Source organism: Mustela erminea, chromosome 14 (genome assembly GCF_009829155.1).
Source record: "Mustela erminea isolate mMusErm1 chromosome 14, mMusErm1.Pri, whole genome shotgun sequence".
NCBI classification, from domain to species: Eukaryota; Metazoa; Chordata; class Mammalia; order Carnivora; family Mustelidae; genus Mustela; species Mustela erminea.
In genome coordinates, this window is record NC_045627.1 from 45046816 (window position 1) to 45072236 (window position 25421).

The 25421-nt window shown below is 50.0% G+C and overlaps 1 protein-coding gene across 2 annotated transcripts in view; it reads left to right on the forward strand.

The window, feature by feature from the left end:
• Nucleotides 1-25421, forward strand: part of TSPAN14 (tetraspanin 14) — a 53215-nt gene that overhangs the window by 7907 nt on the left and 19887 nt on the right. For both annotated transcript variants that reach the window (XM_032311946.1, XM_032311944.1), the window contains one exon: nucleotides 19595-19692. In XM_032311946.1, the coding sequence (XP_032167837.1) occupies nucleotides 19612-19692 (81 nt within the window). In that variant the 5' untranslated portion in view covers nucleotides 19595-19611. Of the gene's footprint in view, nucleotides 1-19594; nucleotides 19693-25421 lie in introns of those variants that run through there.

The following is a 25421-nucleotide window of genomic DNA, read 5'->3' on the forward strand; positions in this document are numbered from 1 at the left end:
CAGCAGCTGAGGTCTGAGGCCTCCAAGTCAGCCTGATTCTCCCTGTTATGAAATCTCATTTGTGCTCTTTAATTGGGGGGCTACCGGTTGAACAGCGAGTAGTCATCAGAGAGCATCTTAGGGCATAGGGGAGCCAAACATACATTCCTCCTCTTTCCAGCCTTCTTTCCCTGTGGCCTGGGCAGTCTGTGAGCTTGAAGTCATTAGGAGATCTTCACTGTGGTGGCCTGGGGGTGGTGGCACTAAGTGGGGGCCTGTTTCTGTGAGTTAGGGAGAGCTCCATTCATGAACCACTCCCTGTTTTTTAGATGGTCTCGCCCAAATGCCCTGGCCAGTCCCGGTTGTAACAGGCATTGTGTCATACCCCTCCGAAGCAGGAGAGGCTGGGATGGTTATTATATTGCTCCTCAGGGGAAAGATCACTTGGAGGAAATACATCAGTGCTTCTGAGTGCAGAGTGTTTATTGACATGCAGTTAAGGGAGGCTTTTAAACAACATGTATGTATCCCTTTAGTAAGGAACAAATATACAGACCCATCTCACTGACTCCATTTTGTAGTTCCCATTTCCCGAAAGGTAGAGACATGGGGTTTAGTGGCTAAGGGATTGGGGTTTTTAAGCTGGGATTTCAGAGAAACTGTTTTTAGCCTGTGCTTGGAGTTGGGCCAGGCCTAGAAATCTGTTGAAATAGCTTTCTTTAGCTGCTAAAATTGGGATGGGTTCATACCACTAGGATCTTGAGCCTCACCAATGGCTGGGGAGGACCCTGAGAAGGGTCCCTGCTGGAGGCCTGGGATGCTCGAGGCTCAGCCTCCCCCACACCTGCACACATGGCCTGAAACTTGGGGGTCTTTCAGTCTCGCCAGGGAGTAGACCTGCCTCCTGGGGGTCCTCCTTGTGAGATCACTTTAAGTTTCCTTTCTGCCTTTGGCAGAATCTGCTCTTGGTCTTCCTGGGAAAACTTCTATTTTGGGACCTGGGGAAGAATGGTGAGCAGGCAGCTCTCTGAGTTGTTACTCTTTATTGATGACAGAAGCTGCCCCCCCATTTCCCCCCTTCCACGTGTTTACGTGTTTTAGGGAGATACCAGAAGCTGCATTTGGAGAGTTACAGATGCGATTATTTGTGTGTATGCCTTTAGTCACAAACTTGAGGGATTTTATTTTATTTCATTTTTTAATTTATTTTTAAACACGAGGGATTTTAAATGATTTTAAATGTCAGTTTAGGTTTAACTTTTTATGAGATTGAGCGCTACCTACTGCGCTAACGAGGTACCTTAGGTTTAACGTTTTAATTAAAAAATGTATACATGATTAAAAAAACGCATAAAGATACGTAGTGAAAATTAGCATTTCCATGCCTGACCCCTTCAGGTCTGCTCCCCTGAGGCCTCTACCACCAGATGCTGGGCGCCCAGTCACGCGTCTTCTCTCTGTACTCCCCTTGTTTATCCCCTTGCTAGTATACTAATTACTCTGTGCTGTACTTAGTGATTTTTACTCTCAAGCTTATCTTGGGGTTGTTCCATTTCAGCTCACAGTTGAGTCCATTCTTTTTAAGAGCAACACGTTCTTCCGCTGTGTGGTAAACCGTGATTCACTTTGTCAGCCTCTATTGATGGACATTGAGGTTGCTTTCAGTACCAATTTTGTTTCTAGAAGCCAAGCTGCAGAAATGCCTTGCACATGCTCATAGGCCTGTAATAGATGGCTGGGGAGAGGAGTCCAGGCATCGAGTGCTTAACGAGAAAAGAAGCACGTTGCTTTGATTCCAAGGGAGAGAAGGAAAGTTTCCAAGCTTTTCTTCCGGAGGGATCTTGTATTTATTTCTGCAGGCGGAGCCCCGAGCTGAAGGGAGCACACCGTGGGGGGGGCTGGTGGCCTGGTTCCCACTGCAGTCTTGTTTTGGTTCAGCTCAGGTTAGCCTGTCTCCGCAGAGCACCTGTTGTTTGCAGCTCTTGACTGTGCCCTGTGCTTACCCAAAAGTGTGATGTAAGAGGAGGTGACCGGAGCCAGACGAGGGCTGGGGAGGGAGGAGAGGCTTTGCAGATGGAGGTTTGAGGAGGCCCAGGAGCGTGCTTGACTTGGGCAGGGGTGTGACCCGGAAGTCTTGGCTGAGAAACCAGCAGGGCCTGGGCATCCACTTTCTTCTTCAGTTTTGGCTGTTGGTGTGGGGGTTAGCCTCCTGTCCTGGCCTCCTCGGACCTTTCGTTGCTCTAGGATCCCCCGTCTCCAGGGCGCCCTTCAGCCCCAGCTGCTTTAGGCCACTTTGGGTGTGACTTGCCACCCTGATTTTAAATTTTTAAATTAAAAAAAAATTTTTTTTTTAATTTGACAGACAGAGATCACAAGTAGGCAAAGAGGCAGGCAGAGAGAGAGAGAGAGAGAGGAGGAAGCAGACTCCCAGAAGAGCAGAGAGCCCGATGCGGGGCTCGATCCCAGGACCATGGGACCATGACCTGAGCCGAAGGCAGAGGCTTTAACCTACTGAGCCACCCAGGCGCCCCGACACCCTGATTTTAAAAGTCTGGGTGGAAGGCACGTGGTGTAAATCATAGATGGGTTTTCTCAGGCGTTTCCTTTCAGAAGCTGGGGGTTGAGGGCAACTAAGATTTTCCTCCTGGGTTGGGCTGGGGTTAGGGAGGGAGGAATGTGAGAGAGGGTCCCTGTGGGAGCCATCTCCTGGCATCCTCCTGGGACTTCTGGGAGCCCTCTGTCAGTTTCTCCATCCCCGTGGTCACTGTGTGCCTCGCAAGTGACCACAGCCTTTCCCTCTGGCTCTGGCTGCTCCTCGCCTGGGCAGGGCAGAAGCAGGGGGATTTTTAGGGCTGGCTGGCAGATGAAAGGGGGCTGACAGGACCCTGAACTGGTGGGTTTGATGCCCCATGTCTCCTACCATTGCCATCACATGCTTCCCCTGTGAGAAGTCCAGAGCTTCCCATGCCCACAGCTCCGTTGTGTGGGCCTTGGGGCCAGGGCAGCACAGAGGTTCCTATTGTGGCCCGGTGGCAGCTAGGGCTGACCTGTAGGGCTGAGGAGGTGGGGCCTGGGGACTGACAGTGGAGCTATTCACAGGCTCTGCCCTGGTTTCCTGCTGCCTCCCATTGTGGATTTTTGAGCAGGGAGAAGGAAGGGGGGAGGGGGCGCCCAGTGCTGCTATTGTTGGTGGCGGCAGGAGCCCATTATGCTCCTAGAAGTCTTTTGGGAGACCGGTCTTAGCCACTCCAGGGCCCTGTTGTGTTTCCTGATGTTGGGTGAGCTGCCCAGCCTGGACTTTGCCCTCTCCCAGTGCGCCCCCCGCCCTTCTTGGAGATCTAGGTGGGCCCTGCTTTTTGTGGTTGCCTCTATCAGGATCTCCCTTCTGCCCCTCTCAAGTCTCTATGCTGTGCTTGGAACCGCCCCCCTCCCCCCAAAAATTTAGAGCAGCCAGGCAAGGAGTGGGAATGCATGGTGCCTGTCCTCTCAGCCACCTGCCTGCCACCTCTGTGCTGCCTGAGCTCTCCTGGGCCAGCTATGCCCTTGGGTGGCAGCCAGGTGTGTGCCTGGGATACTGTCAGCCTTGCAGGCTCCACTTCCCTTTGTACCTCGGTGCTCAGCCCAGTGTCCCCTGTTCCTGCGTGGAGCGCTCAGCTACAGAACGGCCTGCTTGCTGGGGGGCTGGCCTGTAGTCTCCACGCTGCCTGAGCCCCGGCCATTTTCCTTTGTTCTGCCGCGTCCGGACTCTTGAATTTCAGGCGGGCAGCAGGCTGGGCGGGCAGCAGGCAGCAGGCAGCAGACGGCGGGTGCAGAGCACCAGTGGAAGCCCTTAGGACATGAATCTTCCCACTGAGCCAGTCCCCGGCTGCTCTCTATTCTCCCAGCTATTTCCCCATCTCCCCAGGGTTGCTGAGATCTCTTTGATTAGAGACAGTCACCCCCTCTTACTGGATCAGAATCCTGGTGACTTGTGCATGAATCTTCCCGCTGAGCTAGTCCTCCGGCTGCTCTCTAGTCTCCCAGCTGTCTCCCCATCTCCCCAAGGTTGCCAAGATCTCTTTGATTCGAGACAGTCACCTCCTCTTCTGGATCAGAATCCTGGTGACTTGTGCAATGGGTACCTGGAGAGGTCCCACTTGTTTGTGGCGGTGGAGGAGGTGAGAGAGAAGGGAGGGGGAGAGAACACACAGCACCGAAGGAGCTCTAACCTCTAGGTCTTTGACAGACAAAGCTACTCCCAGGCACCAGGTTTGGTCTTCCTTTACCTCCTGGCCCTCCTGCGTGAAGTCCATGGAGGATCTCTTGGCATGTAGTAGTGGCAGGGGTGGCTGAGAAAGTTTCTTTTTATTTTGATCTCTGTATGGTTGTGGGAATCTTTCTCCCAGCTGAGGGAACCCATCCCCTGCTCCTTTGTCTCACCTCCCCCGGTTTTTGGTGGGCGTAATGAGCTTCCTCTTAGGGGACCGATTTCACCCATGGGGTGGAGTTGCCGGCAGAGCTGAGCGCTACACTTGGGTAACTCTTTCTGGAGTTGAGCCTGCCCCAAACCAGAAGTCTCTTGCTTTGCTTTCTAAACCGCAGCCAGAATCTGTAATAGTCACCTGCCTTTGAAATAGAGTTGTTTTGCATGAGGACTAGTAACTTTCACTATTTTTTTGTGTGTTTAGCATTTTATGTTACCCATCCAAAACCCATCCATCTTTGAGATCAGCCTGGCTCACTGTAGGGGAGGAAAAGTAATTTTCCTTCTGCCTTACTGGGTTCTTCACTGAGAGCTTCTGTAATAAAAGGCAGATTAACGGAGGAAAACAAACAGAAGTTTAGTAACAGGTACACCTCCTGCATACATGAGACGGATCCAGGAGAACTTGAGGAACTGCCTGAAATGGCCTAAGCCATCACCTTAAATGCGTGCTTCGGCTGGGAGGGAAGACCAGGAACCGGGATAAGGTTGTTAATGCAGATTTAAGTTGGGCTCTGGCTCCCTCGATAACAGTTTCTTATGATTTAGTCTCATCCTAGTCTTCCTGGTACTGAGAGGGGACAGCCTTCCAAGTGGAGACTCCCCTTGTCAATGTAAATTTCCCTTCAGTAACTTCTCCTTGGTTCTCAGAACTTCTCCCCTGCCTGCTGTCTTTAAAAAATAACTAGATTGAGGTAATCTTTATGCCAGAGAGGTAGATTTTGGGGTGGCAGATTCCATTCCCTTCCTTATTAGCCAGGTCTCACAAATTAGGAAGTGAGTCCCAGCCCTGGACAGGGTTGTACTTTGGAGTCGTGTCATTTCAGCAAATGTATAAGACACAGCAAAAAGCTAAGTTTACTTTTAAATGCATTAAAACACAGGTGCTACTTTTAGGTAGTTGGACCCAGACGGGGTTGGGAAGGGTCATGGTTGCCCCAGCACAGTGCTCTGGAAGTGGAGGTGGAAGGCTGGGTTTGAGTCCCGGCTCCACCACTGTCTCTTTCCCGGGGACCTTGGCAATTCATTTCCATAGGCACCCGTCTCTGTAAATGGAAGGGGTGCAAAGATGAACTTCAGGAACATTTTAGCTCTGACTCTGAGCTCTTTGACTCTAATGGTTGGTCACTATCTTGAAAGCCCCTCTTGCTAACTCAGGATCTTTTGGGGAGGAAATGTTATTAGATGGGATTGGCAGAAGGCGTTTCTTCCTTAGGTTCTCGAGAGGTGATGGTGATGGTCCCTTTCACAGATGTTTTTCACAGTGGAAACTCACCCACCCTGAGGCCAATCTATAATATCAGTTCTCAGGGGCTGGGTGTGGTGTGAGTAACTCTTCTCTCCAAAAGGCTGCTGCATTCCCTCTTTGAATCATGGGGTCAGGGGAGGAAGGTAAATCTCTGCATTTTACCATCCCTTAAAGTGAAGCCAGGCTGTTAAAAGTAAAAACAGAAACATTGACATAAAGACACTCTTTGTACCTAAATATCCCCTCTCCTCTTCCTGCAAGGGGTGGGGGGTGGCAGAGAGGCGGGATAGGGGGGCCTGCTAGGTTTAGATTTTGTCTCCATGTTGTTGTGGATTCCAGAAGGCAAAACCATCCTTTTGCTGGTGCCCCTTTAGGGTTGGTTTCTGGCCCTTTATCTGCCTTTCCCCACCCAGCCGCCATCCCCTGGGCCTCCTGTGCCTGGCGGCCCAGTGGCTTTCCTCCCATTGTCTGCCTGCCTCACCAGGACCGGCCTCTGTGTCACTGCTCTAGGCTGTGTGTTTCTGCCGGAAGTCACAGCAGTCTTTCTTGGAAGATGCCCAAGAGGCAGAGAGTTCAGCTTCTCCAGTCACTGGGTTAGAGTAGCTTCCACAGCTGTGAAATGGGAATAAAAATAACCTGGAAGGATCCAGTGGAAAGCATCGAAATACTGAACAAAGTCCAAAACTTCAGCAAAGCAGATGACATCCCCGTCAATCTAGTCACAGTCAAGGTGGGTGGCCTTTCCTCCCACGACTTGCCCCCATGGTTGTGGCTTTTCTGTTGGGCATCTCGGCTTCTCTCCGCTCAACGCGCTGCCCACCGGCCTGTCACAGGGCAGCATTGGCAGCACCTGCCAGCTTGTTGAGATGCAGCATTGACATTTTCACAAAATTCCCAGGTGATTTGCATACACTTTCAAGTTTGAGAAGCCCTGGCTCAGACACCTTTGTTCTGCCTGCCTGCCTTTTGCTCTAGCACCTTCCTCAGTCTGTTGGGTGGTTTTTGCATACCTCGTCCTCTTGCCCTCCTGAAAGCTGTCGACAGGTCTGGGAGCTCTGACAGCCCCTGTCCCTTTGGGTGTGCAGTTTCCAGCAGCTCTCCCTGGGTGCTGGGGGCGACGGGTGAGGTGAGGCTGGGTACCGAGAAAGCCCCTGGGCCTGCAGCTGCAGGCACCTCCCCCAAGCCTGCTGGCGAGGTCAGCTTTGGGGCACGGAGCCCTCCTTTGTGAAAGGGTGGCAGGGAGCCTCCCTCAGCCATCTGGTGCCTCTCGCCCTGCCCCATCTGTCCCAGCTGGACGACAGGATCAGAATCAGGTTGTAAATGTTGTTTTCTCATAGAAACACAAACCATTCTGTAGAACGACGTTATGGTGTATGTTGAAGTTCAAAGAAATCGTTCAGAAAGGGGACTGTGCATTACTTTTGTAGCAGAGAAAAGTTTGCTACGGCTCCTCTGATACCCTCCTCTGATACCAGGAGGATTGCCTGCTTACCTCCTGCATTCTGATGGGGGTTTGTGGGCATGAGTCTGCCAGGCTGGAGAAGACCTGGCTCCCCGCACAGCTGCAGGGGTGGGGGCTAGCCTGCTGGGACTCTGTTTAGGGACTGAGCTGCTAATCTCCTGACAGACCGCTCTCAGCCTTTTTTCCACAGGACCCTCCATTGATTTGCATTTAAAAAAAAAAATTTCTCCCTCCACCCCATTCCTTTTCTCTTTATGTTTTCAGTGCACATAGTTCTATTTATTTTTTTTTTTTGTGCAGGCTTCATTTTTCTTAGCTTGTTTGGGAACTTTGTTTTATTTTCTTTGCTCTGTGACCAGGCCCCCCCCACCCCCTGCCCTCCCCAGGGCTGTTTGCATTGCTGGGAGGGAGCCAGAAGCCAGGCTCTGCCCTGGCCTTGGAGAGCTCCCACCCCGGAACAGGAATCTGGGGTGCTCCCAATGCTGTCCTTGGGATGAAGTGGGTTGGTTGTCTTAAAACACAGGATATCTTGATGCATTTCAGGCATGGAAAATTGGAAGAAAAGGAGTCAATATGTGTAATTGTCAGTTCTCTTACATAGTTTGTGTGTGTGTGTGTTGGCGCCGAGCAGGACGGGGGTGGGGCAAATGCCTACAAAGAGAACACTTCAGGTCTGCATGAGACCAAATCCTTACACCTCCTGTTATCCCCCCCACCCCCCGTGGCCCCTCATGGTGGGGAAGGCTCAGTTCTTGGAGCAGAGCTGATTTCTCCCCAGAGTGGGTCCGCTCATCATCTGGAGCGTCTGTGGCCAGTAGGGCCCCCGCGGTCTCAGCTCTATGGCGGCAGCTACGCTGGCGCGTAGTGACACTGTTGGCAGAGCCTGGCCTGGAGCAGGGGACACACCCGGGGCCATGCTGATAATTGCCTCCGGGAGCCTTGTGGGTGAGACGGTTGGTGGCCTCTGTGTCGCGGCGGCCATGTGGTGTCTCCATCTCAGGGCACGCTGGTGACCGGCTCCATGTGGAGTGCTCCTCTTGTTCACATTTAAAGCAGCCTCTCTGTCAAGCATTTCCTGACCAGCTTCCCGCCTCCTCCTTCCTTCCTGTGCAGGAGGATCCTGCCCTCCAGCACCTTCCTGACTCCGCGTTTTGTAGAAGGAAGTGTGTCCCCGGTCCCCTGAGTCAGGCAGCGGTCTCGCTGGGAGTGCTTGGCCTCCACAGCCTCATTGTGGGTGCCTTGCACGCAGTAGGTGTCCAGACATGTGCAGTCAAGTCAGTGGTGTTTGTCACCCACCATGAAAGCCTTTTCCCTAGGAGGGACTGGCTGAGTGAGTTGGCACACTCGGGGATTGCTCCACAAGTCTTCTTCAGTCGAGGGAGCCTGTGCCCCAGGCCCTTAGCTGAGAATTTCAGAGTGGACAGAGGGCCCAGGTGGATCCCCCTGAGGTCTGGAGGTTTCAGTGTGCTGGCCTCCTGGAGTCTTGTCCCTGTTGAAGATGTCACTGTGAACTGGGCCTGGATTCTCCCCATCTTGTGTACACCCAGCTTCTGGGTGTAGACATTAGGGCTTCAGAGACAGGCCCGCCGTGCTGATGGGGTGCTGGGCACCGTGGCAGCAGGGGCTCCCCGTCCTCCTGCGAGCCACCATTGTCACCTTCCACGGCAGAGGGGATAGCCGCCGGGAAGACACGAAGGTGCCAGGCCTCCTTTAGCCAGCTTTCCGAGAAGTTGGCGGGCAGCAGCTGAGTGTGACTGGGCCCTGCCTCACTGGGGTGGGCCGGTGGGTGAGCCGCCTGGTGAATCAGCCTCACCGTCTCTCTCTGGGCCCCAGGCTTGCTCTTGTTCCTAACGTGGTGTTTGCATTTGTTGTTGTTTGTTGGATGATTTGTTTAAGGAAAATGGCCACAAGCTCTACGTTTTGACTTGAGGCCAGTTATTTTGTAGAATCTCCTTTAACTTGAATTTGTTGGATTTTTCCTTAAGATGAGATTCACATTCTGCATTTTCATCAGGAATACCACAGAAATGAGGTGTCTTCTCAGTACATCCCCTCAGGAGGGACCCGTGTTGGCCTGACTCATTACTGATGATGGAAACAGCGATGACTTAGTTAATAAGGTGGTATCTGCTGGGTTTCTCCACTGCTGAGTTACTATTATGTTCTCTGTAATTAATAAGTGTCCTATGGCGAGATCCTTTGAGATCATGTAAACAGGCTGTTTCTCATCAAACTTTCATTAATTAAATTTAGAGCCCGTTCCTGTCTGAATGTTTGTGTCCCCCAGATTCGCATACTGAAATCTACTGCCCCATTTGACTGCCCTTTGGAAGGTACTTAGTTCTGGAGGGTGGAGCCCTTATGAATCAGATTAACACCCTTAAAAGAGACACCACAGAGCTCCATTGCTCCTTCCAGTGTGTGGGGAACACGGCAGAAAGGTACCAGTTTTGAACCAGGAAGAGGGCCCTGACTCGGCCTTGCTGGTGCCTCGATCTTGGACCTCCCCAACTGTGAGAAATAAATTTCCATTCTTTATAAGCTACCCAGGCTGTTTTAGCAGACTTTGTTATAGCAGCCGTAACAGACCAAAAACAAACAAACAAACAAACAAACAAAAACCCAACCCACTGATGATTCCTGACACCAGATTCTTGATAGTTCTTTCTGTCATGGTGGCTGAACAGTGATATTTTATTTTATTTTATTTTTTAAAGATTTTATTTATTTATTTGACAGACAGAGATCACAAGTAGGCAGAGAGACAGGCAGAGAAAGAGGAGGAAGCAGGCTCCCTGCTGAGCAGAGAGCCTGATGTGGGGCTCGATCCCAGGACCCTGAGATCATGACCTGAGCCGAAAGCAGAGGCTTTAACCCACTGAGCCACCCAGGCGCCCCGAACAGTGATATTTTAATTCCATTAATTCCTTCTGCATTTATCATTTGGCCTTCTGCTGTAAAGGAGAGTTTTGTCTTCTCCACTTGTTTATTTGTCCATGTATTAGTATATATCTGAGCAGACTCACAGATTTTTATTTTATTCAGTGAGTTAAAATCCATTACTGTAATTGTTAGTCTGAGGCTCAGATTCTTGCGGATTGGCCAGCAAGGGTCCCTTCAAACTGACTGCCATGAAGGACAGCTCTTAAAAATGTGAATTTCCAGGTCTGTCACAGTCCTATTGAACTAGTCTCCATGTGCATTATGGAAAAAGCTCCTTGAGTGATTCTGATGTTCTTTGGAATTTGGGATCCCCTGGACCAGGCCCATCATTTTGAAGTGTGCCCCTCATGGAGCCTCCCCTTTGCTCCCAGACACCTGAGATGCGTGACCTGCTCTGCCTGTCTCCATGCTGGGTTTCTGGGTCAGAGTTTCTTTGAACAAAACCTCCTGTAGCTTACAAAGTAATAAAAATAGTAAGTTTGAAAATCACTGGATTCGGTGACCTCCATTCTAGGCCCAGCATTGCTCCCGCTGAGCCCTTGCCTCTCCGCTTCCCTCCTCTGACCCACTTCCGTCCCTCCCTCTGCTTCTTTCCCGGTAACAGCACTGAGGTAGACAAAGGTCTCTCCTCTCACCAAGATCAACAAGGAGGCCCCTTGGTGTGCCTTAGACTCAGCAGGTTTTGGGCTGTGGGTTTTGGTGGTGGAAACTCCTAACGCTATGTTTGCTAAGTTCAGAGTTTCATACAGGAAACCAAGCACTTAGAACCCCAGGCACACTGGAGAGCCTGCTGGGGCTCCGAGCAGGTAGCCTGGGCTTCCCTGGACCTCCACATGGATTGAGTGGACATGGAGGCCATCCCTGGGTCTCCAGTCTCTGAAAACGAGAGACTTTTCCCATACCTGTGTGCCGGGGGCATGCTGTCCCCTTGATAAGTGGGGGTGGCTCACCCTCACCCCTGTGTGGCTTTATAGTGTCTTCCCCAGAGGAAGAGTAAAACTTCTGGATACTTCTGAGTGGCTGCTGCCACCGTGTCCAGTTCACACTGTTCCTGGCAGACCCTGACTGTGAGGAGTTGGGTCGTAAGGGGAATGGGCTAGAGTGGGACATAGACACTTTGACTCTGAGCATGACTCGGAGAGCAGTAGAGAGCCTATGAATCTGAGTTCTTCCCCTCTCAGTAGGTGGCTGTGCCTTGGGGCTGATTCCACACCATTCCTGTGGGCAATGAGAGAGCCTACTCTGGCCTGCCTTTGTGACCCTCCCGCCCACTGGAACCTCTTCTTCTTCCCTATTCACTTATCCCTTCCTAGACTCATTACCTTAGGCCTGCCTCTTTCTTTGGGCTGAGAATGTTCCCCAGCCCCCAGTGGGCTCTGAGGTCTCCCTTCTCGGGTGCTAGGGATGTCCAGGGCTTGAGGCATGCTACCTGGGGGTGCAACAGGGCCCTCAGCTCCTTTGGGAGTAGGGCTGCCCTTCCCTGGGATGGGCTCGTGACTTTGCCAGGTGTCAGTGCTGGGAGCCTCGAAAGCCACATGGAAAGATCGAACCTTGGTGATAGGCCGACTGGAGAGTTGAGTGGGAGAGGAGACGGCAAGGGTGACTAGGGAGGGGTGAGGGTTCTAGATTTATGGGTGGATGGTGCTGTCCAGATACAGTGTAGTTCAGCTGGGATCTCTGCTCAGGGCCTCACATGGGCCACATCTGGGTGTCAGCAGGGTCGCATTCCTCTCTGGATACTCTGGGGAGTAATCTGCTTTCAAACTCATGTTGGTTGTTGGCAAAACTTAGTTCCTGACTCTGTAGGACTAAGAACTTGCTTCCTTGTTGACTGTCAGCCAGGGCTGCTCTTAACTCCTGCTCCATGTGCACGTGGCTCCTGGAGCCCAGATCTAGCAGTAATGCACCACATCCTTCTTGTACTTGGAACCTGGCTACTTCTGCCCTCAGCTGATAGAAAGCTCTGCTTTTAAGGACTCACATAATTACGTTGGACCCACTCTGATAATTTCACTATTTTAAGCCAGTTGATCAGTCATCTTAACTACATTTGCAGGCTTATTTTGCCCTTCCTTTTATATGGTGATAAATCATGCTTTCTGGTTTTTTGCTTTGTTCTGGAAAAAGATGGCAACTAAATTATTTTGAAGTCTTCTTAGAGATCTTGGTAAATTGTTGGATTGAGTGGACACACCTAATTTTACTTTGTTACAGAACCCCACAGAAGTTAAGATAGAGGGAATTTGTATTTTTATTTATTTTTTTAAAGATTTATTTATTTGCTTGAGAGAGGGAGAGAGAGCAACTGTGAGTATGTGGGGTCAGGGGCAGAGGGAGAAAGAGAATCCTCAAACAGACTCCTGGCTTACCACGAAGCCCGACATGGGGCTCAGTCCCAGGACCCTGAGATCACCACCTGAGTTGAAACCAAGAGTCGGCTGCTTAACCAGCTGAGCCACCCAGGAGCCCCAAGATAAAGGGAATTTTTAAAAAGGAAGGAGTCTCTGAGGACAGGGGAATGGGAGAAGACAACAAGAAAAAATTTGCCAGCCAGGAATAGATGCATGAGTGACCGAGTTTAAAATAGAGAAGTTGGTGTCACTACATTGTTACTTCGGGGTTAGCGGGGCAGAGGTGCATCCGAGGTAGCTAAATATAAGAATTATTGGAGAGTAGCTGATGTGGTTAGATACCTAGATTACTTTCCTTCCTCCATAATGCTTGGTGACACCCTTTCCCTTTGGCTGGATATCGGAGATTTATTCTGAAGAAGGAAAAACCTTCTTCAGAAGGTGAGACTCCAGGCGTTCCTGGAGGTAAAAGTGGGAGATCACATTCATTCCCCAGCTTTCTACTTCCATTTGGCTTCTAGAACCCTGACATTCAGATCCTTCCCTTCCAGGGAGGAGATTAAAATAAAGGAGACCTCACTGGGGGAACCTGACTGGTCTAGGAGGAAAGAGATAATGATGGTGACGGCTAGGATTTCCTAGCAATGGCAGCCAGATCAGCCTACAACAGAAACTCACCAGCCCCAGGACTCAGCATTTACAGCTAGTTTTTAGGCATTTACCCTTCCTCATGAGGATTACTTAATTATGGGGTTTATCAAGGGTTACTAACAACTGAAGAAGCTGCCTAATGTGAAAGGAAGGAAAACAAATAGAAAAAAAAAAAAAAGCAACTTGAGAGAAACATCCCTATTTAGGAAGAAGAACATTTTGAAAAAAACTTAGACATTTTCTCAGATAAAAGAAATTTCATGTCCATGAAGTAAGAACAGGATACTATTTTAAAAAAGAATATTTTGAAAACAAAATGGTTAAGAGTTTAAAAATTAAGGGAAGGACAAAAGTATCAGGATGATTAAAAGAAAAAGTGGAAGGAGTCTTCCAGGAAACAGATTAAAAAAAAAAAAGGTAAAGAGATGGATAATAGAGCAGAAGGATCAGGCAGGGTTCCCGTGTCCACCAATAGGAGTTGTAGAAGGAGAGAACAGAAAGCAATACAAGTGGGGAAAATGATCAAGAAAAGAATTTCCTGGAAGGATATTGGTTTCCATATTGGAAGAGCTCATCAGTTGTTGAGCCAAGTGGGTGAAAATGAACCCAGACCAATGCCCTGAAATTTCACTATTCCAGGGAGAGAGGGATGATCCTACAACTTTACCGAGAGAAAGAAGCACATCAAACACACAGATCAGGAATCTGAGTGGTTTCATGGCTTCTCGGTACACTGGTATATAGAAGATGGTGGAGTTGTGCCTTTGTCATTCTCCGTGAAATTGATTCCCAACTCTGTACACAAACTTTTGTTCAAGGATGAGGGTAGTATAAGATGCTTTCAGACATACAGTGTCCCAAAACCTTGCCTTTTGCACAGAAGGTTTTCTCCACCCGGGGGAGCCAAGACAGCATCTCTCATGGGCTGTATCCCAAATTGAAGTAAAGGAAATTCTGCACACCAGTCCAGCTCGAACTCAGTAAGGTCCAGGAGAGTTTTCTTCTGGAAGAAGAAATAGAACTACAACATCTGGTGTGAATGAATGTACTTAGAGGAGACTTGAACAACTGGCATTGAGTTTGGGGTTGAATGTTGATAAATTTATAGGAAATTAAACAAAAATAAGAGGATTATTAATTCCAGAGAACAAAAAGTTGGAACAATAATGATGGTTTATATGGCTCACTCTGATGGCCGAAGAGATCATAATAACGTAAACTCTGAAAATCATTCCAGCTGTTGCTGGAGTTTAACTGTAATTGGGATTAGAGATACAGAAAAGGAGAAGAATAAGGAGTATCGGGGGACAAGCAGTTTCCACGGGAGTGAAGAGAGTTACATCTTTGGGGAGCCTGGGCGGCTTAGTTGATAACCGTTTGGCTTCAGCTCAGGTCATGATCCCACCAGCGTCCTGGGATCAGGCCCCACATCGGGCTCCCTGCTCAGTGGGAGCCCACCTCTCCCTCTCCCACTCCCCCTGCTTGTGTCCCTGCTCTATCTCTCTCTGTCAAATAAATAAAATCTTTAAAAAAAAAGAGAGAGAAAGAGTTAGATCCTTGCCTTCTAGGGTAGGAAGTTGGTAGGTAACACCTAGAACTGAAAAGCCGGGGAATAGTAATGCAAGTATGTTGTGTACAGAAGTTTCTAAGAGCTATTGTGTGCAGTATAAATACCAGGATCAGCTGGAAGTTGAAAAGGTCCCAAGCCGTGGCCCAAGATCTGCACTTTTTGTCAACACAGTTTTTACAGTGGTTGCTTCTTAGGTAGTGTGCAAGCATGATCTTGAAGAAAAAACAAAATACAAAAAACAAACAAAAAAATCCGGAACAGCAAATCTAGAACGCAAGGCACCCAGTGGGGGAGGGATGGTTTCATGAGGCTCAGTTGTGCATGGGAGTATGTGGGCACTGGCTTGATTTTGTTAGTGTGTTTCTTATTATGGGTCATGGTGAAAATGTGAAAAACAGTGTTTAGTGGTTTCTCATTGCCAGTTCACTTTTCACCCTTCTAAATTGTTCAGATGTTTTGCAGCTGAGCATGTGCTGCTTTTTTTAAAATTGAAAATGAATGAAGAGCTCGGGTACCTGGCTGACTCATTCGGTTAAGTGTCCAACTCCTGGTTTCAGCTCAGGTCATGATGTCAGGATTGTGGGATCGAGCTGCTGTCAGGCTCCATGCTCAGTGGAGTCTGCTTGAGAGTCTCTTCCTCTGCCCCTCCCCCTATGCACTCGTGTGTGCGCGCTCTTTCTCTCAAATAAACAAAATATTAAAAATAAATAAATAAACAGCAAGAGGGAGAAAGAAGGACTCTTACAGCTTGAAATGATCCCAAAGTAGACAAGCCTGGTCTACAGTGGCAGTAAAGGTCATCACATTTGGAGGCCAGTAACCTCTGAGGTAGGCCCGCTCACCCTTCCCCCCAGCAGTGGCCAGTTTGCATGTATAATGCAGAGGTGGTAATGGTGAGCACACCAGTGGAAATGTTTTTAGAGAATCCTCCGCCCCATGTAGCCATTTCCACACTCTTATATTCCGTTTTGGCCTTTAACCACATGCTTACAAATTGTTCCGTAATTGCAAACCATGATGTTCAGATTTCATACTTAATGCATATTCCTTTTCCTCTGTTGGTTTATTTTCTGGAGGCAAGTTCTTAGTCATGACTTTATTGGATTAAGGGTATGACTTTTTTTTTTTTTGGTTTTGAATATCTCTAAACATATTGCTTGCCCAAGGGTAGTCACGGTCAATTCTGCTGCCAGCGACCAGGTACGAACTTGCCACCCTCACCAGGGGCTTGCCTGGAGTAGTGCCGGTGTTGTTGCTAAACGGTGGTACATGAAATAGTGTCTCTGCGTTGTCTTTTGGTGTCCCGTCCAGTGGTGTTGAGCATTTTGCCAAGATAGTTATAGTGTCCATTCATTTCATATAATGTACATATCCTTTGTCCTTGTGTCTAACACTGGAGTCTTTTAAGTATGGATTTTTATATATTGTAGATTTTTACCCTTTGTCATAACTGCTGTAGCTGCTGAAAACATCATTTGTATTTCTTTTTATGTTAATGTTATTTTTAATTGTATGAGAATCTGAAAACTATTTATCTGTTTCATATTGATATATATATATTTTTTAAGATTTTATTTATTTGACAGAGAGAGAAATCACAAGTAGGCAGAGAGGCAGGCAGAAGGGGAGGGGGAAGCAGGATCCCTGCTGGGCAGAGAACCCGATGAGGGGCTCGATTCCAGGACCCTGAGATCATGACCTGAGCCGAAGGCAGAGGCTTAACCCACTGAGCCACCCAGGCGCCCCTCATATTGATATTTTTATACTTTGTATTTTTTCCCTGTTGGATCAAAAGCGAAGGAGATTTCCTGAAATGCTCTGTTATTTTGTGCATGCTTGCAACCTTAAATATTTGGATTTATTTTGGCTTATTAGTTAGTTCTCAGACTGCTAGCCAGCTCTCTCAACACTATGACGTGATTGTAACCTTCCCCTTTATTTTGAGATGTACATGTTTTGACAAATACTTTGTCATGTAAATGCTTTCTTCTGTTTTAATAAGTTTGGGAACAGACAGTTTCAGGACTTGGAAACTGTCCAAACCTTTCCATCACCTCCTTCCCTCGTTACCTCCTTTAGTTTATACCCTGGGATGCACCTGTGTGGAGACAGGATCATTCCGTGACATTGAAGTTCAGGATCTGCCTCTCCACCCTCCGGCCAGTGGGATAGAGAGCAGTGCAAGGGTGAGAGGCAGCTTTTCCTCCCTGTTCCTCAGGTTCACAGTGGGGCGGGGGTGGGGAAGCTCTCCCCACCGAGTGGTTAGTTGAGTGCCTTATCTTCCCATAGCGAGGAATAGACAAGGGGGTGGACAAAGACTGAACTGTTTCCCCTCCAGTTTCCTCATTTGTGAGTTGGATGGGGAAATGCTGTCACTGGGACAGCCCCACCCCGAGGCCAGAGGGTTATCTTGGTTCAACAGCAATGGTGTGATGCCTGGTGTGAATGCTCTGGGTTGTGCATGGCAGGTGTGTAGGGGACACATATGAGTGTGGTACACTGCGTCGTGGTTGCTTAGGGTGCTTCTGGTCCTTCCCCGGTGTGGACCTGGCTAGTGTAATTCCAGATGTCTGAGTTTCCAGGAAGTGAGGGCTGGGAGGGTATGTCCTGGGTGTGGAGATTCTCTGGGTGTGGATTTGGATGGACCCTTATGTCTGTGAAAGCAGTCTTATTTGGGTGGCTTTGTGTCTGTGGGGTGAGGCCTTCCGGGCCACATGAAAGGGGGTGAAACCTATGGTGAGGGTGGCCAGGCACCCTGTGGAGAATTCCCCCCTCCAGAGCCTGCAAGCCCGTGGGGTTCCTGTGACCTTTCTCTGTTCTCCACAGTTAATTGGCCAGAGCTGAAGAGCAGGGATCTCCAGGTTGAGAGTCCCCGTATCACCTTAGGGTAATCATTTCTCAAAGGCTCCAAGCAGGGGGCAGGGATGAGGTTGCCAGTACTGAGGAAAACAGATAGACTTGTGCTAACTAGTCGGTTTCTCTGTGGAGGAAGAAGGGAGTCTGCCTTTGCTTCATAGCTTTTAAGAGCTTTACCATGGTTAAATGATGCCCAGGGAGTACACTCTGGGACTCTTGAAGTTTGGGGTACCGTGCCTAGGCAGCCTTCCCTGGTTTGTGGGGTCCAGTTCTATGGGAAAGTTATGGCCATCCTTCTAGGCTTCTCTAAGAACCATGAAGAGGAGGCGGCGTTTGACGATTGCAAGAAGCAGGATTGTCTTGTCCATAAAAAGGAACAGGGTTTTTACCTTTTAGAACATTTTCTTGACTTCTAGGCCATTTCTGGCCAAGTTGACAGTTCTCTGTCATAAACTTACCTGAGTTTTAAGTTAAAAAATGTTTTTTCTCTATATGCATGAAGCCAGTCACCTGTAGTTGGAGAAAAAACCAGTGCTTTGGGGGTTTTGTCTTGTGTGAAACACAAATGAGTGAATGTTGGTTCCCTTTAGTTAGTTGCCTACCGCCAGGCATCCTGACCCTACCTCTGGTCTGTGTGCTGGGCTGTGGCTAGCACAGTCCTTCTACCTTTGCAGGCGGCCCTTGGTGCCCGGGCTGATACCTGGGACGTTAGGCTTGTCAGAATCACCGGGGAATTTATCAAACATGCCAGTTCTCGGCCTCAACCTGCACCTACTTCTCAGGACCTGCAGAGGGTAGAGCCCTCAGATCTGTATTTGGAAGGAGGCATGTGATGCTGCCAGCAGGGTCCGTCAGCACCAGGGACGCTAGGGATCAGTTTGTTGAGGATGCTGAGGCCTTGAGAAGGCAGGAACTTGCCCAGGGGCCTCTTGTGTGTCCTGTGTCCATGGTGTCCCTTGGTGCCTGGGATTGCATTCGTACTCCCTTCTTGAAGGGGACTTGTGTGGAAGTCCTGTGCTGAGGGCGCGGCGGGGGCTTCTGGGTCGCTGTCCCCTTCCTGGCTGGTTTTGGAGGCCGGATGGGCCAGACTCTCCCATCACCCTCTGAGGGAGGAGGTGAGCGAATGGTGGGTCCAGGCTGCTGCGCCTGTCAGTGCCGCCCTGTGGCCAGGAGGGTGAGCGGTCACAGCACCCATTCCAGAAGGGTGGGGTTTGCGTGTCCCTGCTTGGCATCACTTGCTCAGAACATTACAAGCCCGTGGTCAGTCCACCGAGGCCACTCCCAGGAAGGGATTTTGCAGCAGCCCTTTCTTGACAAGGTGGCAGCCGCTGGTTTCTTCCTGGCAGTTGTGGGTGGGTTATGTCTTCAAGGCCTGAGTAGCCTTTTCTGTTTTTGCCTCCCCCCGTACCCCCCACCGCCCGCTCAGCCCCAGAAAGTGGGAGGAGAACAGGGGCTGGGGTGAGTATTCTCCCGGGAGCCCTAGGTCCTGCCTGCCCCCCAGGGATCAACTTGAGACCCCCACCCCCTTCCCCACCACAGAGCCACTGTTTCGGCAGCAGGGGGTGGTGGAGGATAAGGGCCCACCTGGATTGCTGTTGGGTTCCAGAAGGAAAGTAGTAGGGGCACCTGGCTGGCTCAGTCTGTTGAGCATCTGCCTTCGGCTCAGGTCATGATCCTGGGGTCCTGGGATCAAGCCCCACGTCGGGACTTCCTGCTCTGCGGGGAGCCTGCTTCACCCTCTCTCTGCCTGTTGCTTCCTGTGCTTGTGTTCTCTCTCTCTCAAATAAATAAAATCTTTAAAAAAATAAATAAAAGTTGGCATCCTCCATTCTTTAAAAAATTCTCTTCTTCTTTTGGCTGCTTTTAGAAAGTTGACTTAGCGTGATTCTTGCCCAGTCAGTAGCTGGCACTGATAGTAAAGTGATGCCTGGACTCGTGCAGGAACACGGGAACAATCTGGAGACTTCTAAAGTCTGTGTGTGAGCCTCACCTTGGCTCTTCCTGGGGGAGGAGTTTTGGGGGGTGTTTTGCAGCCACACGTGTCGTCTTACCACCCCCTGTCTGCCCACAGGTCCCGCTTCTCGGAAGATGCACTATTATAGATACTCTAATGCCGAGGTCAGCTGCTGGTACAAGTACCTGCTCTTCAGCTACAACATCGTCTTCTGGGTAAGTCCCCGAGAGCAACCTTCGTTCCCTGCCTTGTCCTTTATTCAGTGGATTGCATTCTTCATGCACTGCCAATTGGCGAGACCCGCCGTGAGGCTCTGGGGGAGAAGGTGGGCAGGACGAAGAGCCCCTGCCTAGGCAGAACCAGTGACAAGTTAATGCTGTACAACAGGCTGCTAAGTACTGTGATGGAGATAGCTTGCGTGATCAGAAACCAGGCTAATGGACCCCTACCCCAGCCTTGGAGGCTCAGAAACACTTGGAGCTCTGGCCCACATGCAGGTCTGCTTTCTGCCTTCCCTGCCCTGGGGATGCTCCCAACGAGACCTTGGCAGCAGGGCACTTTGTGCCCCTTTGACTATGGGCCAGGCGCTGTTCTGCACTCTGGGAGGTAAGAGTGCGCGAGGGCAATAAAGCCCTTTTCCTTACAGTGCTTGTGTTTAACCAGTAATGACATTAACCTCCTGAGCAACAGAGCAGGGAGGGAGAAGCTTCTTGGCTAGGGAGGTCAAGGGAGGGCACTCCAAGGAGATGACTTAAGGGCTGAGACCAGTGTACCCGTGAAGACACAGCCAGTAGGGGTCTGGGAAGAAAGCTGCAGGCTGGAAGAGCAGCATCTGCAAAGGGCCTGAGGCAGAAATGCACTTGGCATGTGCAGGGGACAAAGAGAAGACCATGTCGCTGGAGCTCAGTGAGTACAGGGGGAGGGGACACAAGTGAGGACAGAGACATGAAGGAACCAGGTCATGTAGGACCTTACAATGCTCAGTAAGTAGGTGGAATTATTTTCTACTTCTTTTAGTAATTCTTGGTCTTGGTAGGTTATGAGTTTTGGAATGATTCTGCAAAGTGAAGGGATGGGTGGTGGGTGGTGATACCATGTCCTGAGAATTTTGGGACAGAAGTGTTAGAATGGTCTCTTGGCCACATGAACATGTCCATCTCCCATGTCTATGACCATCCTAGAGATGAAAGTCTTGGCCACATCAGAGAAGGTTGGGGGGGTGGGCGGCTAGATGAGATCATGGAGGGGGAATGTGTTGACTGAGAAGAGGAGAGGTGTGAATATGGAGTCCTGGGTTGCTAGAGGTGAAGCAACCTCTTCCTTGAAGAGGAAAGTCTGTTCCAGAGTTGGCTGTGAGTAAGCGGGCTAAAGGGAGGCCAGGAGACTCTGTATTGCAGAAGCCTTCCAGGTAGAGAGGAACAGTTAGCTATGTACAGGGAAGTAACGTAGGATGAGGACAGAAAATTGGCATTGGCTTTGAAGAGGTAGAGGTTGTTGGTGACCCTGGTCAGAGCCGCTGTGTGTCCTGGTTGGGGGGATGGAAACCCACCTGGGGTTGGCTGGGGGGCCAGCGGGATGTGAGGCAGTGGAGACTGTGACTCAGGATGGTTCTTTCAAGGACTCTTGCCTTAAAGAAGATCAGAGAACTCGGGCACTGGCTGGAGATGGTCAGGGCATCAGGGGAGGTAGCACAGCATGTGTGTGTCACCAGTGGGCTCGGTCCAGGGAGAAGCAGACACTGAGTCTGTGCAGGTGGGTGAGGGGACGCGATCGTGCACCTACAGCAAGCGTCGCTGGTCAGCTTCAGGATTTGGGGTGGGCGTGCATAGAGAAGGAGGGACAGAGTGATCGGCCTTCATGCCACATTTTGCTTCTACTGTGGATGCTGCAATGCCCTGTTTGGACCGGAACTCTTGCAAACAGGGCAGATTACTAAGACTTCTCAACTTTTACCTTTGATTTCATATAGCATCATCAACTCCTGATGATTTATCTCAAAGTTTTAGAGGGTTTCTGTTCTGGAGAAACAGGGTGGGTTTCAGTGGCTTGGCCACTCACCCCACATATTTTTCTTTGCCTGGATAACCTGTCACCAGCAACTTCATCATTTCCCTTGAAATAAGGCAATATAGGACAGTCGATGTGGTTCCTGTGGGATTTTCCTAATGAGAGGCATGTGACTGCCTCATTCGTGCTGTGTATGGCTAACTGGACCTGCCCTGCTCCCTCCCTGGCCCCACCTGGAGGCCCTGCCCACCAGCCCAGTGTATGGCAGAGGGCCCCCTGGCCTTGGCAGGCAGTCTGACACTTTGGACAGTTGGACACCCAGGTGACATGTTGTTCTCTCCCACCCCCAGGCTCCGCTTACTTGGTCTTGTGCCTGTCCTCTGAAGGTCATCCTGAATTTTGCAGCGAGAGCAAAACTTCTCACTGCTGTGGCTGAGGGCCCGCTAATCTCCATTTCTTCACATTCTTTTCAGAACAGATTCTTTGCTCTTGGGAAGCTTCCCAACTTGCCCAGTAGTAACAACTCGGCAGCACCAGATTCGAATACTGGAGCTCCTGGATCCGGAATGGTAGCAAGTTTGCTTGAGGGAAGGGTGCTACCGTGTTACTGCATTCTGCAGGATTGACAAGTGTGTGGTCAAGAGTCTGTTTCTCAGTTGGTGTGCCCGGGGCCCAAGCAGGAAGGGACAAAAGGAGCAGTCAGGGAAATGAGGCACAAGAGAGCTGGGGGGTAGAATAACCCAGATGCCTCCCTTCTGGGTCCTTGGCACTGATTGCTCTCTTCTTCTGCACCAGAGCTCAAGTGTGTGGTGAGGCCTGAGAAGCGGGGTGCAGGGCCCTCTGGGAGACACAGGGTAGGTGCAGTGGGAGGCCCGCACCCAGGTGCCAGGCTGGACTTGCACCCACACTGAGTGGTCCTGAGGAGGCTTCGTGTTTTGGTGAAATGCTGATGTCACAGGCCTGCCTCCTGCCTCCCAGAGTCGCCGGAAACATATACAGTCATGTGCCAAGCCTTACTTCATCTGAGAAGTTTTCTCTTTGAAATGGAAGAAATAACCAAAATCAAACGATCTAACAGCCCCCCCATGTTCCCATCACCTTGCTTCAACATCGATCAACTCCTAGCTGATCCTGTTTAATTTATATTCCCTCCCCACACCCCATTCCACCCGTTATTTTGAAGTAAAGCATAGATAATCATTTTGCACAGAGAGTTTTTGTGTTTGTTTTGTTTTGACGAGGGGACAGTGAACAGAGGGATGGCATTGCAGCTTTGCGGGCAGACCTGGGCTTGGCAGCAGGTTCAGATACACGAATGGCAACCTGTCGTTTCTCTGACCCATGCTGGGAGCCAGAACAAACAAGGCTGTGTTGAGCACTTTGCCCCATTCAGAATTATTTGCATACTGACATACTTCATAGCCAATACCTGCACACTCTACCAGGGTTTTTAGAGCTCTCTCCCTCGGTTCACAGCTGAGATTTTCCCAAGGGACTGTTAAATACTCTCTTGAGAGGACAAATGGGGACGCAGTCGGTGTCTGTATACGGGGTGAGCAGGGAGCTCGGCTTCATAGGGTTCATCGGGGAAACAATACTTCTAGATGACAGAGTGTTGTGAGGGCATAAGCACTTTCTCCTTAAAAAAATGTATTTATCGATGTATGTATGTATGTACGTATGTAGGTTTCATGCCCAACATGGGGCTTTAACTCATGACCCCGAGATCAAGAGCTGTGTGCTCCACTAACTGAGCCAGCCAGGTGCCCTTCTGCCTTTTTTTTTTTTTTTTTTTTAAATTATAGTCATTCTTTGGTTTATTAGTGAGCCCTGTTTCAAGTGCAGAATGTCATTTTGTCTTAAGAAAATATAAATCAAGGGGTGCCTGGGTGGCTTAGTCGGTTGAGCATCTGCCTTTGGCTCAGCTCATGGTCCCAGGGTCTTGGGATCCAGCCCGGGGTCTGCTTTTCCCTCTCCGTCTGCCCCTCCTCCCTGCTTGTGCTCTCAAATAAATAATTAATTTAAACAAGAAAATGCAGATCAAAATGGCAAGAAGATACCATTTTGCTCCCATCGGGATGGCTATTATTAAACACACAAGCAAACACACAACGCCCACCAAAATAACAGATGTTGACGAGGATGTGGAGAAATTGGAATCCCCGGGCACTGTTGGTGAGAATGTAAAATGGTGCAGCCATTCTGGAAAAGAGTATGGAGGTTCCTCAGAATGTCAAAAAATAGAATTACCATAGGATCCAGCAATTCCACTGTGGGCATAGACCCAGAAGAATGAAGAAGCAGGGTCTCAGAGAGTAGTCTGCTCACCTGTGTTCACAGCAGCATTATTCATAACAGCCAAGAGACAGAAACGGCTCAGGTGTCTACCCACAGATGAATAGAGAGACAGAACATGCTCTGTGCATGCAGCGGGATCTTTCTCCGCCTCAAAAAGGAAGGAAATTGTGACACACATGCTACAGCACGGGTAAGCTCCAAGGATTTCATGGCAAGGGAAATAAGCCCATCACAGAAGGACAGATCCTGTGTGGCCCCACTTAGAGGCGGTCCCGAGAGTAGTCCGGTTCCCAGAGATGGACAGGAGAGGGGGGTTGCCAAGGGCAGGGGGAGGGGAGAAGGGGAGGTCAGTATTGAGGGGGTACAGAGTTCCGGTTTTGGTGGCACTGTTGCTCAACACTGTGGCCATGCGGAGTGCCACTGAGCCGGCCTCGAACAGATGGTTCAGACGGCTCATTCCGTACCGTCTTTGCTTTCCCACGATTCAGATTAGAAAGCTGTCTCCTCTGACTGGCAGAGGACGGGCCGCTGGGAGAGGGATACCCTAGAGGAAGGGCTGCGGGGGGTCCTGTTTTTTGTTCTCGCCCCACCTGGTGCCACCAAGAATTCGAGCCCTCCTGGTCTAGCCGAGTGAATCCCCTGGAGGGGACGATTCAGAGGATGTCTGCAACCGCAGGATCGCTTCCCACCGCCAGCTTCGAGTTTGACCTGTGAAGGTTCAGATGAAGCCCTTGCCTGGATCTATTTCAGAGGCGGATGAACGGTGAAGAACTGAGGCCCCTCGTGGCACAGACAATGAGCCTGTGTTCTGTGGACAGGAGAGCCCCCTGCCCCTGGCCTTCTCGGAGACGTGGGCAGGTCTGAGCCGAGCCGCTGTTTTGCTGCTCAGGGAGTGCAGGAATTAGCTTTGGAGCCCAGGGGGCAGCCTGTAGGTGAGAGGGGAGCCATGGGCGTTTGTACTCTGTGGCCAGCGTGGCTTCGGGTCCCTTCCTTCAAAGCCACAAAGACCTCCCAGGAGCAGGGCGACAAGTCAGGAAACTTTTAAGAGTGAAAGAGCGGTTATTAAGAATTCCGCCCGAATGACAGGCCTGTCCCAGGCAGACCGGGATAGGTCTGAGAGGCAGAGCAAGTCTGACGGGGAAGGCGTGAAAGGTCAGCTCCCTCCCCGTGCCCCCAGCACCTTTGTGGATAGAGGATCTAATTCTCTTTGGCCTGTACGGTGTACCTCCTTTGATAGGGGGCTCCCCACGTCCCGTGGTGAGCTCAGGTCTCTGCATCACTCTGATCTAGAATGGCCCTTATTTGAGCTGAACTCTTTCCATGTAACACCACATCCCAAGGCTTGACCGCCCGGTCTCAAACACAGTTTCTCTGCTTCTGTCTCTGGGTAATGAGTACAAAGAGAAAGTCTAGGGCTTTAATAATGTGTGTAGTGAAATAAAAATAATATTTTCACTTCCATTGCTGAGAAATGATAACTGTTTCTCTTCAAGTTTTATTTAACAAACGTTTGTAGTTGCATGGAAATTCTAGAAGACTGCACAAGGCACCCCAGCTTTACCCCGTCCCGTCCACGTGCTCCATCCTGTCTGCAGTCGAGGACACTTTCCCATCTTTGTGAGAGCAACCTTGCGGTCAT